The sequence below is a fragment of the Sander vitreus genome, chromosome 21, assembly GCF_031162955.1.
Source record: "Sander vitreus isolate 19-12246 chromosome 21, sanVit1, whole genome shotgun sequence".
Taxonomy (NCBI): Eukaryota; Metazoa; Chordata; class Actinopteri; order Perciformes; family Percidae; genus Sander; species Sander vitreus.
In genome coordinates, this window is record NC_135875.1 from 14,465,117 (window position 1) to 14,481,348 (window position 16,232).

The following is a 16,232-nucleotide window of genomic DNA, read 5'->3' on the forward strand; positions in this document are numbered from 1 at the left end:
TGAAATACATCAACTTGCAATGACATCTGTAATTATTATTATTATTATTATTATTAAATGCATGTATACGTTAAATGGACAATTTTTTTAATGGACAATCTTTTAAAAAGACATTTTCTAGCATGTCATTCAAAATGGAAATGAAATCAAATTAATATTCTTGAAAATGTAAACATAGAAAAGTTCACAGCTACTACAAACAAAAAGGAACTACTATCTGGGGCCACTCAGTTGCTACTTATTGGCTGGGTAACTTCCTTATGAATTAAAAATAAATTATCTCTGTCTGCAATATCTGGTTGACTGTTGTATATTGTGAAGGTAAAGCTGCTGACAATGGGAGCAGATGATATGAAGCACCTTTACTTCCTCTGTGGTACGAAAACAGCATGGACGTCATCACTCTTCCCCTCACACCACGGCTCAAATTCAGCCTCCAGAGCGATGCTCACCACTTTCTTTGCAAAGCCTGCTTCTTGCTCTTTGTTCACATCCAAAATGTACCTGCAATACACACACATAGACACACACATCCAACTTAAATGTAACAACTGCAAATAAAGGTATTATTAACGTTTTATCTGTGAACTAGCAGATGGGTGGATATGTAGCAAACACGAAATAATCAGATACAGAAAAGCAAATACACTTGTGTACAACATAGCATAGTTACTGTACTCTTGGTGATTGTACTGTCACCATGGTAACAAGCTCTGTTACTATAAAAACCCTCACTTGGCCAACTCCACGACAATCACAGCGTCTGGTGCTGCAATCTGTCTCGTCGTCGGGCCAAACTGGTGCACGCAGCTTTACAGAGAGGGAAACAAAAAGTAGTCATATCAGTCTGATGGTGAAGGAATCCTATTATGGGTTAAGGTACTATATTGTTATTAATTTTTATTGAGTGAAATGATCTATTAGAACATTAGAGAAAAAAGGTTCTCACCTGGCAGAGAAGTAGATAATGTTAAAGAAGTGGGAGTATTTCTGTTTTTCTGGCAGTTTGTTAAGGGAGTCCATTGGCAGGAAGGTCACAGAGATCCCATTCAGACACATCAAGTCTGAAGAGGATTTGAGAAAATGCAGTGCTAAAACCATCACGTTTCAGTTGTTACGTTACTGTTTTCTGTGTGCTTAACATCAAAACAGGTTTCGGAAGGATTGGAAGTGATCTACCATATATTGAAAAGCTTAGTTCCCATTGAAACAAGAAATGATGCAACATAGTCAAATGCAATCATTTACCTCAGTCTGAACATTTTCACTTTGAGTTAAACAGCTTTTGTTATTGCATGAGCTGTCCTTACCTGCACTGCACTGGCAATCAACTAAAGCCACAGGCCTGCTAGTGTTAACAGCCGTTTACCGTTAATGCTGACAGATTTTCCGTCAGCCTCTGGGGATGGCTCCTCTGGCTCTGCGTCTGACTGAAAAGTGGTGGGGCAGCCCCGTCTCCTGGACAGGGACTGGAACAATTTCTGTACGTTTGCAAAGGAGATATCCTGGGCTGTCTGTGGATGTAAGGAAAGCAAGGGACAGACGTTAATATGTTCCTCAGTGTATGAACAACAAGTTACTGCTACTGTACAATCAAAGGACGTGGAGACATACAGTGGTGTGAAAAAGTGTTTGCCCCCTTCCTCATTTCCTGTTCCTTTGCATGTTTGTCACACTTAAGTGTTTCGGAACATCAAACTAATTTAAACAAAAGTCAAGGACAACACAAGTAAACACAAAATGCAATTTGTAAATGAAGGTGTTTATTATTAAAGGAGAAAAAAAATCCAAACCATCATGGCCCTGTGTGAAAAAGTGATTGCCCCCCTTGTTAAAACATACTATAACTGTGGTTGTCCACACCTGAGTTCAATTTCTCTAGCCACACCCAGGCCTGATTATTGCCACACCTGTTCACAATCAAGGCATCACTTAAATAGGAGCTGCTTGACACAGTAAGGTCCACCAGAAGATCCTTAAAAGCTACACATCATGCCGAGACCCAAAGAAATTCAGGAACAATTGAGAAAGAAAGTAATTGAGATCTATCAGTCTGGAAAGGGTTATAAAGCCATTTCCAAAGCTTTGGGAATCCAGCAAACCACAGTGAGAGCCATTATCCACAAATGGCGAAGACATGGAACAGTGGTGAACCTTCCCAGGAGTGGCCGGCCGCCCAAAATTACTCCCCAAGAGCGCAGCGACGACTCATCCAAGAGGTCACAAAAGACCCCACAACAACGTCCAAAGAACTGCAGGCCTCACTTGCCTCAGTTAAGGTCAGCGCTCATGCCTCCACCATCAGGAAAAAGACTGGGCAAAAATGGCCTGCATGGCAGAGTTCCAAGGAGAAAACCACTGCTGAGCAAAAAGAACATCAAAGCTCGTCTCACTTTCTCCAGAACACATCTTGATGATCCCCAAGACTTTTGGGACAACATTCTGTGGACCGATGAGACAAAAGTGGAACTCTTTGGAAGGTGTGTGTCCAAGTATATCTGGCGAGAAGGAACACTGCATTTCATAAAAAGAACATTATACCAACTGTAAAATATGGTGGTGGTAGTGTGATGGTCTGGGGCTGTTTTGCTGCTTCAGGACCTGGAAGACTTGCCGTGATAAAAGGAACTATGAATTCTGCTGTCTACCAAGAGATCCTGAAGGAGAATGTCCGACCATCTGTTCGTGTACTCAAGCTGAAACGAACTTGGGTCCCTGCAGCAGGACAATGATCCTAAACACACCAGCAAGTCCACCACCGAATGGCTGAAGAAAAACAAAATGAAGACTTTGGAGTGGCCTAGCCAAAGTCCTGACCTGAATCCTATTGAGATGTTGTGGTATGACCTTAAAAAGGCCGCTCATGCTCGAAAACCCTCTAATGTAACTGAATTAGGACAATTCTGCAAAGATGAGTGGGCCAAAATTCCTCCAGGACGCTGTAAAAGCCTCATTGCACGTTATCGCAAACGCTTGGTTGCAGTTGTTGCTGCTAAGGGTGGCCCAACCAGTTATTAGGTTTAGGGGGCAATCACTTTTTCACACAGGGCCATGATGGTTTGGATTTTTTTTCACCTTTAATAATGAACACCTTCATTTACAAATTGCATTTTGTGTTTACTTGTGTTGTCCTTGACTATTGTTTAAATTGGTTTGATGTTCCGAAACACTTAAGTGTGACAAACATGCAAAGGAACAGGAAATGAGGAAGGGGGCAAACACTTTTTCACACTACTGTAACTATAATCTAACATGTAATCCTTGCTATTACTACTGTATATTTTACCTTTATGTGTTGTCCATTCTGTGTCTTCAGCAGGCTCTTGTCGTCAGTTTCAATGCCAAAGGAGAGGTAAGGACTGGAAACAATGTCTCCCCAGTAGCCCCTGACAGCCACTTTGTCCCCTTTCTGTCCAGACACAGGCAAAGTTCCTTCATGTGGTCTTATTGCTGCATTGTGTAGAAAGATTGTGCAGGAAAACAAACACTCACCTGATTGAACACTCTTGAAGAGAGCAAACTTGGATTGGTTATTTGGTAGACACCTTCCCTCATTTCGAACGCCAAACCTCGTTCCCTCCATTGCGTATATTGTTGTTTGTTGATGACACCACACTGCACACACATAAAGAGTGTCCATCCTTCAGTGCAACATATAATCCACCACATTTTTGTCCTTTGAAAAAAATATTTCTGAGAGCAAATATTGGAAGCACATTTTAATCAACAAACATAGGAAAGCACACAAAATATTGAAATACCCCTTTCTCGTGCAGTTTCATTGTAAGGTCCCAGTCAAAGCAGCTCTTCTTGGAGTCGTAGCGTGTTCCAAGGTGCTGCCTGACCCGATAATCCCAGGCTTTGGACATTAAGATAGGGGCAGAGCACTCAGATGAAGATGATGAAGGCTGAGGCTGGAGCCACAACTTGAATACCCTGGCCAGCTCATCTCGCTCCTTAAACTGTAGAAATATTCAGAGTATGGAAGTTCATCAATCATAAGATCTTAAAGAAACACAGAGGACAGGCTTGTTTTACAAATGATCGTACCTTGAGAAGACTTGCGTTCAGACAGGGGTGTGTGGCTGTCTCCAGTGTTTCAGTAACAGACAGAGAGAGCTGTAATGCCGCTCGTCTCAGTGTCTGTTCTGTCTGACTGCGGATCTCACCGTTCCCAAACAACTCCAGGAAAACCTCAGTCTTCTCTAAAAAATAAAAATCGTTGCAAAATAACTTCAATGTTTGGGACACATATCTGTATTAGAATTTTTACTGAACATTTATAAACCTAATAATGTAACAACATCTATTAATCCAACCATTATTTCCCATGCTTTCCTTTGGCATCAGTGCCAGGTAGAGGAGCAGCAGCTGTCGAGCCACCACCTCCATGCTGTTTTCTATCACCCACACCTGCAGTAGAGCAGAGAGAAGTTTGCAGCTCACAGTATAACATATCAATTTGTTCTCAGGGGGGGGGGGTCACATAACAGTTTAAGAGAGAGGCTCACATTAAGGCTTTCGTGGTCCTGCAAACCAGAAATGGTTTTCAAAATATGTCGTGGATCTCCACTGCCAACCAGTAAAACATTGACCTCCCCTTCAAGCCTCACAGGGCCTGGGCACAGAGAGAGAGAGAGAGAGAGAGAGAGAGAGAGAGAGGATACAGTAGTACAACACACCATAATTCAAGGGTTGGGTAACTAACCATAATAGTTTTTCAGTACAAACCAAAATGTGTCTTTGGCATTTGTAGTCTTCTTTATTCCGATATTTAAATGATAAATAAATCAAAATTTTACCATTTGTAGATTATTTAGGCAGTGTTCTTCTACAGCTGTTTCTGTTTATGAATCATTTATCATTGGCAGAATTTAGCTTCTATTCTTAATTGAAAAATAAGCATTTATATACTGTATCTCTTGTGCTATCTAAATGCTATGGACAAAATAACAGAAACACTGTATTCAGTGCAATAACCTTACAGTAGATACCAATACGATATTACAGTCTGGGTTAAAAGTTTTAAGTAAGAAGTTATGTTTTAGTTTGAGGCCACTGTTAATGCAGTTTTATATCTGATTGTTTCAGTGTTAATAATTGTCTAGATTTGTGTAGGCTACATCGCTGAATGAATTAAAACTCATGTTAATTTCCGCTTCCGTTTTTGTAATCAAGGGTGTCGGACTGGGGGTGGAAAGGGGACTGAGTACCACAGGAGGGCCCAGATAGATGCTAGAATGAATAGCTGTGGATGTGGGGAGGGGCCCATAGAGAATGCCTTTCTACAGGGCCCAGAAATATGTGCTACACCACTGATTGTAATGCTTTATCTATCAGTATGACATAAAATCCGTGGCAATATCACACTATAAACAAAATACTCCTTTACTAGTATAAGTCAAAATGTACTTACGTATGCTAAAAGTGTCAAAAGTGATAGTACTCATTGTGCAGAATAACCATTGTTAGTGTTTCATTTTTGTATTATAGGATCATTATTATGCAGTAGGTTGGTCGAAGTGAAGCTAATTTTGATGTAACGCATTTAGAAGGACCACGCATCCACGTGCACCTGAAGCTCTCACCCGTACTCAGCAGGTCGCGTGCAGGGCTGAAGCCCCACCAGGTGATGCAGCCAGCGCCCTCAGATGCCCGTCCGGCACTCATCCTGTAGTAATCCTGTGTAAAGAAAAAAGACAAACCAAGCCGGACACCTGACTGTAAGTGGTTCACATCAGGACTCAACCAGTAACGTTAGAGGTAATGTTAATGTTTTAACAGAGTCTCAGTTGGCATTGACACAGTCTAAATGTTAGCACGAACGTTAACTAACGCTAGGTTAGCTAGCCAACAGTAAAGTTTACTCGGTAAAAAAGAAAATACATTGTTAGCTTATTAATTTAGCTGTTATGCATGAACACAAACCCGTCGCTTGCCTCAATATAGTGATAAATGGTCATAGACAGCGAAACAAAAATGATGACAAAACTCACCTGGCAAGCTGTATTAGTTTGCAGCTAACCGTTGGATCAGAAAGTTTGGGTTCTGTTACTATGCAACAGCTTCTCAATGGAGAGGACAGACGCCATCTCCCGGTGGCTGAAATTGATACTCCTGTTTTGAGATTTTAAATCCAACAGACTATTATGGTGAAAAAATGTTGGATAATTTCTATAATCTATAATACGCTTCTGTATGTAATAGTATTCTAGAGTAATTTCTACAACTCTTAAATGTTTTATTTGATTACTTATACAGTAAGAACATAAACTAAGACTAATTTAAATAAAGGTAGGAGAGTAAGAGACAGATGGGTTTATTGTCATTCGAAAAAATCCAGAGCATTACAACATGCAGGTTTCAGGAATCTGTTGCACCATATGACAACAAACAGAGCAAAAAAGGCCCAGTGTACATGCCATGAGAAGTAGAAGCTCTACAACCATGTCTCCAGAGTACCTTTTCAGAACAGTGTGATCTGAAATCCTTTCTTTATGCTTTCAAATTTTACTAAACTAGCATACACAAAAGACGCACATTTACAGATAAGTGATTTCCAAGTGTTCCAAGTAAACAAATATAACACAAATTAAACACACACACACACACACACACACACACACACACACACACACACACACTATACTTACTAAAGTACCTTAAAAGATACAAAATGGAAAACAGAATATGCAAATTGACAAAACATCAGGATTAACAATAAGTATCGTTTTATAATATATCAGCAGTATGTCAGACTAAAACAAGGTGCGACTCTAACGAGGTTTTGCTTTGACTGCTGCATCGACTTCTTCTTCTGGCAGGAGAGTGTGCCACTGGGCTACTGGACGTCTGGGATTGGCAAGCATTTCTGACCAGTGCCGCAGGCCAACTCCTGTAGCTCCATAACCCATAAAGGTTTTTCCAATGGGGTCATTGCTCCCAAGTTTATCATAGTCAAACACTGTGAGGACGACCTGCACTTTCTGAAAAACAAAAAAGTAAGATGCGTTATCAAATCGTTCCCCATATCACCACTTAGTGTCTGTTAAGTTTCAAATTGATTTGAAACAAAGCCTACCTGTATCTGCTCAAAGGGGACATCAAAGCTGAAACTCTCATTAAAGTAAGGATTGAGCGTGTTTTTCTTGACTGTCGTCTTTTTCTTCTTAATCCGTTTCCCATTTTGCTGAAGAACAATCTTCACAAACGGATCTTATGGAAAAGGAAAAGATGGCAATATAGTTGTGTTTTGTTGGACTATTTTATTTCCTCATTGGACTGAAGTTTGTCAAAGTAAAATTTTATAAGGAATTAAGCAAATATTTGACAGAGAGATAATAAGGGGCAGGAGGCCTAATTACCTGATAAGCCACCAACATCCATTTTCTTCAGATTCTTTGCCTCCATGATGTTCACTGTCAGTTTTCCAGCAGTGGGTACATACCGTAAAGAAACGCAAATATCACCCAGTTTTTCTTGCTGAAAAGAACAATTATGGATTACCAGCATGTCCCATCACATTTAAATGAATACACTTTTTATAAATCTGCTGATAATCATTATTTCTTCATTTTTAGAAGCAAGACAGAGTATATTTATATAAATACACGCAATATAACAAACAATAACACAATATATCATACCTCTTCCTTCTCACCACTCTCCACGTCTCTCCACTGTTGCAATGGCTGGCCCAAATCAACGCTGTTCATGGGAATCTTTATCTCGCCGATCATATCATGCTTGGAGAAACGATCAAAGTCAAAAACCTGCAGCACCAAAGTCTTTCCGCCCAACTCAGCATACGGGATCTAGAAAGAGAGGTTATTAAAATATTAAGACATACAATAGGGAAAGGTAAGATAATTTTGTTTACATGTTACAAAAATGTACATATCTATACAACAATAGAGAACATAAAGTGACCGGAGACAATTAAGAACATACTGCTTTAATATTTTTGGGGAGGGATACCTTGACAGACGCCACTCAGGGAACGAAAGACTAAGACGAGGGGAAGCAGAGATATACGTAGGCCAAATGTCGGCGTCACGAGGGGTAAAAAGTGACATGTCATCAATAACCTGGAGCACCAACACAAGCTGCGACAGAGGCATAAAGACAAGAGAAAGATCTAACGAAACACAAACAACATCCAGTCGAGAAAGGCACAGAGTCAGGCACATGGTACCTTGAAGATAAAAGTCTCGTTGAAAATGGGGCATAAATTCTTGCGTTGAACTTTGGTCTCGTACTTCTTCTTTTTGTCTGGCAACAAAAAGACTTTAACATAAGGGTCCGAGGTCCCCCCCATGTCCATAGCAGCAAGGTCCTGAGCCTGAAGGATGCCCACTATAAGCTTCAGAGGAAAGACAAGTGTCAGAATGATCAATGGTCAGGAATAGAGCATCGACATTCCTTCCTGATAGTTATTTGTTGAGTCCTTATAATTTAATCATTAATATGAATGCCTTTAATGAAACTGACAATGGTTGTGTTTTCACACAGAGCCTACCTGAGCATCTGTGAAGTTGTAGTCCAAGGAGAACTCCAGTTTACCCAACTTTTCCTGTTCTTTCTCCTCATCCTCTCCTTCCTTTTTCACCTCCCCCTCCTGCCATTTAAAAATGTCAGTGCATTGGATATTCATCATGAAGATCTATTTCAGGTACGATTATACAATATTGTGGTAACTGGAAATCACGTACCTTCTCTCCAGCCTCTCCTTCACCTTCCTTTTCCTTTTTGCGGCGACCCGTCTTCCTCTCCCTCACTTTCTTTGGCTTTTTCTTTTTCCCGCAGCATTTCTTGAAAAGACAGAAGATGAGGCATGCCACCAAAACCAGAACCACCACAACAATGGCTGCTACTGCCCACATGGGAACTGCAAAATAAAAGAAAGGTGAATTCACTTACAGTATCAGTATTCACTGTATGCAAAATGGGAGTATGCTTATGATGGCGGAAGGAGTGGATGTTGGATCCCCTGATCCGTTACCCGACCACCAAACAACAACACAAAACAAACAAAAACATATATTTGAATCTGATCTTTCAATAGACTTCTGAACTTCTAAACACTACCCTCTCAATCGAAGGCTTTGTAAAAGTCTTACACGTCAGGATCTTCAAGAGGATTTAAATCGTCCACATCAGTTTACTTCTATAATCTCAATCAGTTCCAACTAATATGATTCAACATAAACCGCTTTTCTAGAGCTTGGGAACAGAACAGCGTAATGCTTAATATAATTGAAATGAAATATGATACTATAGAAATAAAATGTGAATATAATAGAATCATTTACAGCACTTGTTAATCTAGGGACGGTTTGCTGAGCATGCATGTGTGCTGTCAGCAACACCCTTCTCCACAATCAGATAATAAGACACTGTAAGCTGGGAGGGGCCCTGCACAGTACAGCCACAGACCCCAGCAGCACAGTTCATCATTAAGTGCTTTACTCAAACCACCTCAGCAGTAGTTGTTCATTAAAGGGAAAAACAACTCTGATGCACTTTCCATGGGCAGGAATGTCGAAGATAGTAGGTATAATACCCAAAACAAGCTCATATTTCTTTAAAATCATTCTTTATACCATGTTAAATATGTCAAAAACACTTAACATTATATCTTGAACTTTTAAGAAAGCTAGACTACAGTGGTCAACGGAATATGTAATAATATTTATAGATCATGTCAATTATATACAGAGGGGGGAATTTCCTCTTTAAAAAATAATCAAAGATATACCCTTTATTTTAACAAACGTGTACATGAAGTTATACAATTGAAATTCTAGAAGTGGCTTACTTGGCAGATGACCAAGTTCATTCATGAACTTGTCCTTCATGTGGTTGTAGTCATGGCCGGAGTGATGTTCTGTATGCGAGTGCTCATGGTGTTCTGTATGCGAGTGCTCATGGTGTTCTGTATGTGAGTGCTCATGGTGAACTGGCTCCGTTACTTCCTCTGGGTCGGGTTCAGACGTCTCTGCAGCCCTCCGGGCCCGGACCCCAACACTGGCCAACCTCATGTCACCTGTCAAAACAGCAAAGCAATGCAGTTCATGTTGGTTTGTTACGTTCTCTATGATGCTGGCTCCTACAGTGAGAGATAACACAACTGCGTATGTGCGCTGTGTAATCCCTATGCCCATGCGTTGCAGTACAGTTCAAAGCCATCTAAACCCAGATGCTCAACATGGCTGACCCTAATCCCTCGGTTACTCTCATTCTCTCTGCCATCTCCCCCGCCCCATACCCCACGCTTTCACATTACCATTTGTTGCATTCCCATTTTTCTCTCATCTTAACTGTGGTCCCCAAACCTTAAATAACTATTACTTTTTAATAGATGGCAATGCTGACTGAAATTAAAATATTATTGGCATATATTCACATTTATAAGTTACTCTTCACAGCTGTGTATTAGGGGTGATGGTTTTATTCAGGAAACTATAGGCAAATAATACACATCAATAGGTTAGCCAGTTGAAACGTTTTGAACAAGGGGTATGTTCAAAGCCAAATGTGATTTTTTTTTTTTTTTTTTTTTTAAGTCTAGCCTTTTCTCATTGGTTCACATTTTTTGCAATAGAGGCCTCTTAATCATAACAAATACTTGAAATTGTATGCGTATTTCTTACCTGTTGATATGTTTCCTTTAATTCCCTCTATGCCGACAGAGCTTCTGGAGCAACTTTAGTTCAAAGTGTATTTTTTGCTGCTTTCCCTTTGGCCCGTTGTAGCCCTCACACACCCATGGTTCCTTCGGTATGCTGTGGACTCTGACTGGCAGGCTGCCTGCAACCCTTTCTATCAAAGCTAAAGCACTGGCAAATCACTAGAGCAGCGTTGTTTTAATCCCCCCCCCCCCACCCCTCCTCCCGATATTAGAATGCTGACAACACATCTGTTGCTGTACGTCTCTGAACGAAGATGCATAAAGAGCAACAGTCACCTTTTAATATAATATTCCACTGTTAAACATTGAGTAATTCAATGCTTCTCCTTGAGTAGAAAAAGTGACTGTTCATTAGACTGAGTGATGAAACAGCAGTGGTCGTGTTTATCCATTGAAGAGATTGTAGAGCATCCAGCCCTTCACTAATCCCCTCAGCATAGCTGTCCTCGCAGTCAATCGTCAATCTACCAACAACTTTCACTGAGAGTAAATATTCCATCCTCCCCGTCCATTGGCTTACCATTTTACTGTACAAAACACATACCCGTATTTAGAGCACTGGGAACAGTAATCCCCGGTCATGCTTCCACGAGTTTTCACAGCTACAGCTGGAGATCTCTGTGGCTTCAATCCAACATGCAGCAGCCTCCTCCAAAGGATAAACAAACTGCATATGAAAACAAAACGAAATAAAGACTAACACAGCAAAATAAAAATGTAATGCTGTTATTGTGGGGCTGTTGTACTTCGTTGCAAGTCTATTCCTCCCTTAGCAAGTTCAGCTAATAAACAGGCCCTTTTTCCCCCCTATGAGGCCACTCCTTTAGATTGGAAGTATACACAATACTAGAAATGATTTTAATTATAACATGATGTTTTGTAAACACTGTTACTCTCATTCAGTCATATTTCCTCTTGATCCAAATCAATCTGTAAAATATTTGGATCATTATCTTGGATGTGCTGCAGGCAGCACTGCATCTCTAGATTGCAACTGAAACACTAACAGAGTAGTACGCCTAGTTGTGATGCACGCTGTTGACATACTTCTGACACTGAATCTTATCTTTGCTGAAACATGTAATTTACTAAGAAGCAGCATAGTCATTTTTAACCACACACTGTCAGTTAGCCTAATGTTAAACATTAAGCTCCCACCCAACAGTGACTAAGCAAAGTCCCACTGTTATCAGTGTTCGGTAGGGGCAGACATGACATTTTTGACATTAGGAAAAGTACAGAAAGTGCATTTAGACTGCATGACAGATCAGATGACTAGACAATTGAACATAGTTGTAAAAAAATAAATAAAAATACACTAACAAAGATGATATGTCAGCATAGTCTGGCTTTATTCAATGATACGCCAAATCTTAAACTATCTATTTGACTCAATAGCATGCATTCTTACAAAAGATGTGGGTAAAAACCTCTGACACTGGAATGCATGAATCATGACACAATAGAGTCTAAACAACAAGCGACTCATTAACAGCTTAAGAAAATCTTAGTTTTTAGCACCATATTAATGAGAACATCATTTTTTCAGTGTGGTTTTCGAGAGAAAAAAAAAGAAAAAAAAAGGTTTTTCTGTTATTTTGCTACAAGATGAAGAGGTACAAGAATGAAGTTTGTGGTAAACTGTGAAAATATTGTATAGTTTTCTTAACTGAGAAGAATGCACAGTGGGAAGGACGTTTTTCCCTGTTGACTCTATACATCTTTTGAAATGTGGAGCTTATTTCACTATACTTGTTTAAAGAGTATGTTTATCAAAGAGGTATTCTCCCATAGGACCGTGTGTCTCAGACGCAGTGATGCGGGTCAGACTGCCAATGTAATCGCCCAGCTTCTTGATGGTGTCATGGCTGTCGTTCAGGAAGTGCTGCTCAAGGAAGTCACACAGCTACAAAAAAGTAAGACGTAAAAAAAAAAGCTATAAAAAGGTGGTCAAATAGGTAATAACTTAGGACAAAGTTAATATTAAGATTAAACATCCCTTAAATCTTACAGACAGATTTTGTTTAATACATATTGAACTCACGCAAGAAAGTATTTTTCATATTATCCATCTCTCAGCTAAAGAAAAGAGAACAAGTAGCAGTTACAGTATATCTAACAGTGTCAGACTTACATGAGGGTCAGTGTGGACGCCAGCTCTGCGGTGCACCTCAAGGATACATGTGTTTAGGGACTTCTGGTAGTCCAGGGAAAAGGACATTGCATCCAGACCACCTCTCCAATCCTCTCTACTTGGTTTCTAGAACAGAAAGTTGGATAAATATATGTACCATTCTTGACAATAATGGCTTGAAATAAAATGCCCCCCAAAAAACATTTAAAAATTAAAAAAAGAAAGTCTGGACTTACAGCAATAGTCTGGAGCAAAATTCGACCACCTCTCATGTTCTGATATTCCAGCAGCTTCTCAGCCTGTTCCCTCTCTTTCACAGAGAGCTCCAGGAAAAAAGTGGAGAATTTTGGCAGGGCAACATCATCCCTGTCAAAATACATCCCCTAGAAGAAATATTTAGGGATTACAGTACAGACACATGAAAAAGAATCATAGCAAAGAGGGAAATTTCTATTGTTTTATTTCAATGCAAAATAGGATTTAAATACATTACATAACAAATACGACTAATACAGGGACTATACAGAAAGCATACGCTACCAGAGAAAGGTAGGCGTAGGATGCATTCAGCTTCAGGTTGATGAGTTTGTTGATGTCTCCTTCGGTCTCCGAATGGAGGTTTTGTTTTACCACAGACTGCATTTCTAAAAGACAAAAAACACAAACACACACAAACACACACACACACACACTCTATATATTCATATTCAATCAATGCGACTGGTATAAGGTTAAACAACCCCAGTTTAGATAAAGCCACAGGTAACTGTCAGGTTTCCCGTGTTGTAGCACAAAACAGTCCAGAAGACAAAGAACATTTCTTACCTTTTTTTTTTCCTTAGCCAGCTAACTTGACTAACAACGGCTTTGTTCACTCGCCCTGTGAAGCTTGTCAAAGTTCTGCACGTCTTTGCTGGTGAGCTTTTATACAACCGGTATTTAACGGCTTCAGTAAAACATCAGGTAGACTGTCGTCATGTGTTATAAAGATAATTGAGTTCAAGTGGGATGTAACGTTAACGTCTCTAGTCAGGTGTTGGGAAGGTTAGGCTAATGTTAGCACATTGTGTAGGCTGTTACGTTAGTGAACTGAAGTTCGATGTTAGTTTAAGTACAAACAACATTAACGTTAGTTTGTTGAAAGCATTTAAAACAAGAAAAACTAGTTACTGACGCAGGTCTTTACAAATTAAAGTAACGCTGACAGCTAACTGTTAGCTGACGTTAAGTAAGCATAAACTAGCATTCACATTAACTAGTTAGCTAAACCTGACTGCGGCTAAAATTTAGTCTATTAGCGAAATTTCAATGTCACATCTGCTTTTTGTCACTCACCTGGGTCCTTGACTCTACCCCCTACTTCGCCAGGACTGTGGCTGGCTTTATCTTGTTTTAACAACAGGAAACAGCTAGCTAGTTCTTTCTTTCTTTCCTTCTTTTCTACGTTTAATGGCGGATCGCAACCAACTTGTTTAGGTGCATACCGCCACCTACTGTACCGGAGTGTGTAATATCAAGGCTTTAGTACTTGAGGTTACATTTTAATAATAATAAAAATAAAAATAAATAAATAAATAAATAAAATAAAACTAGACTTTACGATCTAATCCTGTAGACTTAAGAAAACTAAATAGCACTTTGCAGCACTCAGCTAGCTAGTTAATGCTCGCTCGCTTGTGTGTTCATATCATCTTCTTCTTTATGGTTTTACGGCAGTTGGCATCCCATATGTTGCATTACTGCCTCCTACCGGTATTAATCGTCATTAAACATATTTTTCCTCCCTTCAAGCCCATCTTTGATCCTGATTATCAATGGTCCCGACTCATGTAGCCCTGCAAACACGACCCTTCTTTCCTGTATATAGTTACTGCATGAAATCAGGACATGCTCCACCGTCTCCTTTTCCCCACTGACTGCAGCGCCCAGTTTTTTACAAAAAGTGTGCTGTTCAATCTGCTCTGGCCAATTCTTAATTTTATTTGTATTTTCTGATAATTTTCGGTTAACCCCACTGTTTCTCACTCCTCCTACTTTATTTTATTGTAAGTGTCTCCCTTTTTCTGCACTATTCCAATATTGTTTCCACTGTTTGGATATTTCCCTCCATATGCTTTCCCCTCCTACTTTGACAGTTTAATATTCATTTCTACATTTCCTTTCTTGACCACCTCCTTTGTTAACTTATGCACTCTCTCTTTTCTTGAAATTCCTGTACGTGCAGGTACCCACATGAACACTACTTTTTTAACCCTGATTGGCGAACCTTGACTTAGTAAACAGTATTTTATACAATCTTGATGATTTCTGGTTGATCCTGCTTTGATACTTGAGAGTGCTGACACTGAGTCACTACAGATGAATGTGTTCATATCATAGACTGTAAAGAGGTTTTGTGCCACCTGTTGATTTGGGGACGCACAACATATTACAGACAATGTAAGAGTGAAGACGAAAATTAAGATATGAGAATGAAGATGGTAAGCAGACCCTGGTTTGTTAAGCATATCAACATACTGTACATGGGGACTCATATCAAAATCCAGTGTATTTTCTGGTGTGTGATGTGTTACGTGGTGGCAAGAGGGGGTTAATAAGAGGAGTGGCACAGTTGCAGTGTGGAGGCTACATGCTGCAATCTGACGGAAATCTGAGAGGATGGTGGGAACAGGACAGGAGGGAATTAAAACAGTTGTGATACAATTTAAGGATGAGCTTCTCAGCATCAATCCAAGAGAAAAGGACTAACAGAATAATTGTACAGGAATTTATCTAGTGGTATACATATGCACAGTATGACCTCACATACTGTGAGCCTGAGTCAGAGAAAGACTAGACAGACCCACAAAATCACCTGAAATTTGTGATATGACATTTTTTCTGTACAATTTCTTTTACTGCAAAGTTTGCAGAGTGCGGATCTTGTCATACAAAACAAGTTATCTTGCAGACATGGTCCAAATAAAAAAAAAAACAGTAAGTTTACATACATGTTAATTAAAATGCTTTTTAAGCACAATGTATGCTTAATATCTAATATGTAGACTCATTGTAAAGTAATGCCTGATGCGGAAAATGCGGAAAATATAATTTATAAAAGTTACTTCCTCCTCATGTTTCCCCAATGGATAACGTTGGACAACATTTTCTTTGATATCCCAGCACTTTTATTGAGCACTGCACCAAAATATGAGGCCATAAACACTGTCATGACTTCATGTTCTGTTAAAGTGTGTTGGTGATTTTTTCAGTTCACAGTTCCTTATAGATGTCAACCACAAGGAAGCTATAAATATCACTGAGTTCCGAGACAGTGCAAAGAAATCAAAAGCAAATCTACTGTTCTGTGAAACCAGCCCAACTGAAGAGACTAGACAGTGATTTTAACTAAGAAATCGTTCATAATAA

General features: G+C 39.6%; 3 protein-coding genes across 3 annotated transcripts; all 3 read right to left on the reverse strand.

Moving 5' to 3' along the window:
* Window positions 1–362: 362 nt before the first annotated feature.
* dnaaf3l (dynein axonemal assembly factor 3 like) lies at window positions 363–5,670 on the reverse strand. The gene is made up of 11 exons (XM_078279893.1): window positions 5,589–5,670; window positions 4,512–4,618; window positions 4,320–4,413; window positions 4,051–4,205; window positions 3,762–3,962; window positions 3,493–3,615; window positions 3,287–3,409; window positions 1,370–1,514; window positions 950–1,064; window positions 736–810; window positions 363–504 (listed from the first exon to the last, which is right to left on the reverse strand). The coding sequence occupies exons 1-11, from the start codon at window positions 5,668–5,670 to the stop codon at window positions 363–365; spliced, it is 1,362 nt and encodes a 453-aa protein (XP_078136019.1).
* Window positions 5,671–6,323: 653 nt separating this feature from the next.
* Window positions 6,324–10,040, reverse strand: syt5b (synaptotagmin Vb). The gene is made up of 8 exons (XM_078279964.1): window positions 9,818–10,040; window positions 8,712–8,887; window positions 8,519–8,614; window positions 8,195–8,362; window positions 7,647–7,814; window positions 7,365–7,482; window positions 7,082–7,215; window positions 6,324–6,986 (listed from the first exon to the last, which is right to left on the reverse strand). The coding sequence occupies exons 1-8, from the start codon at window positions 10,038–10,040 to the stop codon at window positions 6,777–6,779; spliced, it is 1,293 nt and encodes a 430-aa protein (XP_078136090.1). The 3' UTR covers window positions 6,324–6,776.
* A 1,980-nt stretch (window positions 10,041–12,020) lies between these two features.
* Window positions 12,021–14,277, reverse strand: LOC144536484 (ferritin, middle subunit). Its single transcript, XM_078279653.1, has 5 exons — window positions 14,160–14,277; window positions 13,365–13,468; window positions 13,061–13,207; window positions 12,825–12,950; window positions 12,021–12,596 (listed from the first exon to the last, which is right to left on the reverse strand). Exons 2-5 carry the CDS (start codon window positions 13,464–13,466, stop codon window positions 12,447–12,449), a joined length of 525 nt encoding a protein of 174 aa, XP_078135779.1. The 5' UTR covers window positions 13,467–13,468; window positions 14,160–14,277; the 3' UTR covers window positions 12,021–12,446.
* Between the last annotated feature and the right edge of the window lie 1,955 nt (window positions 14,278–16,232).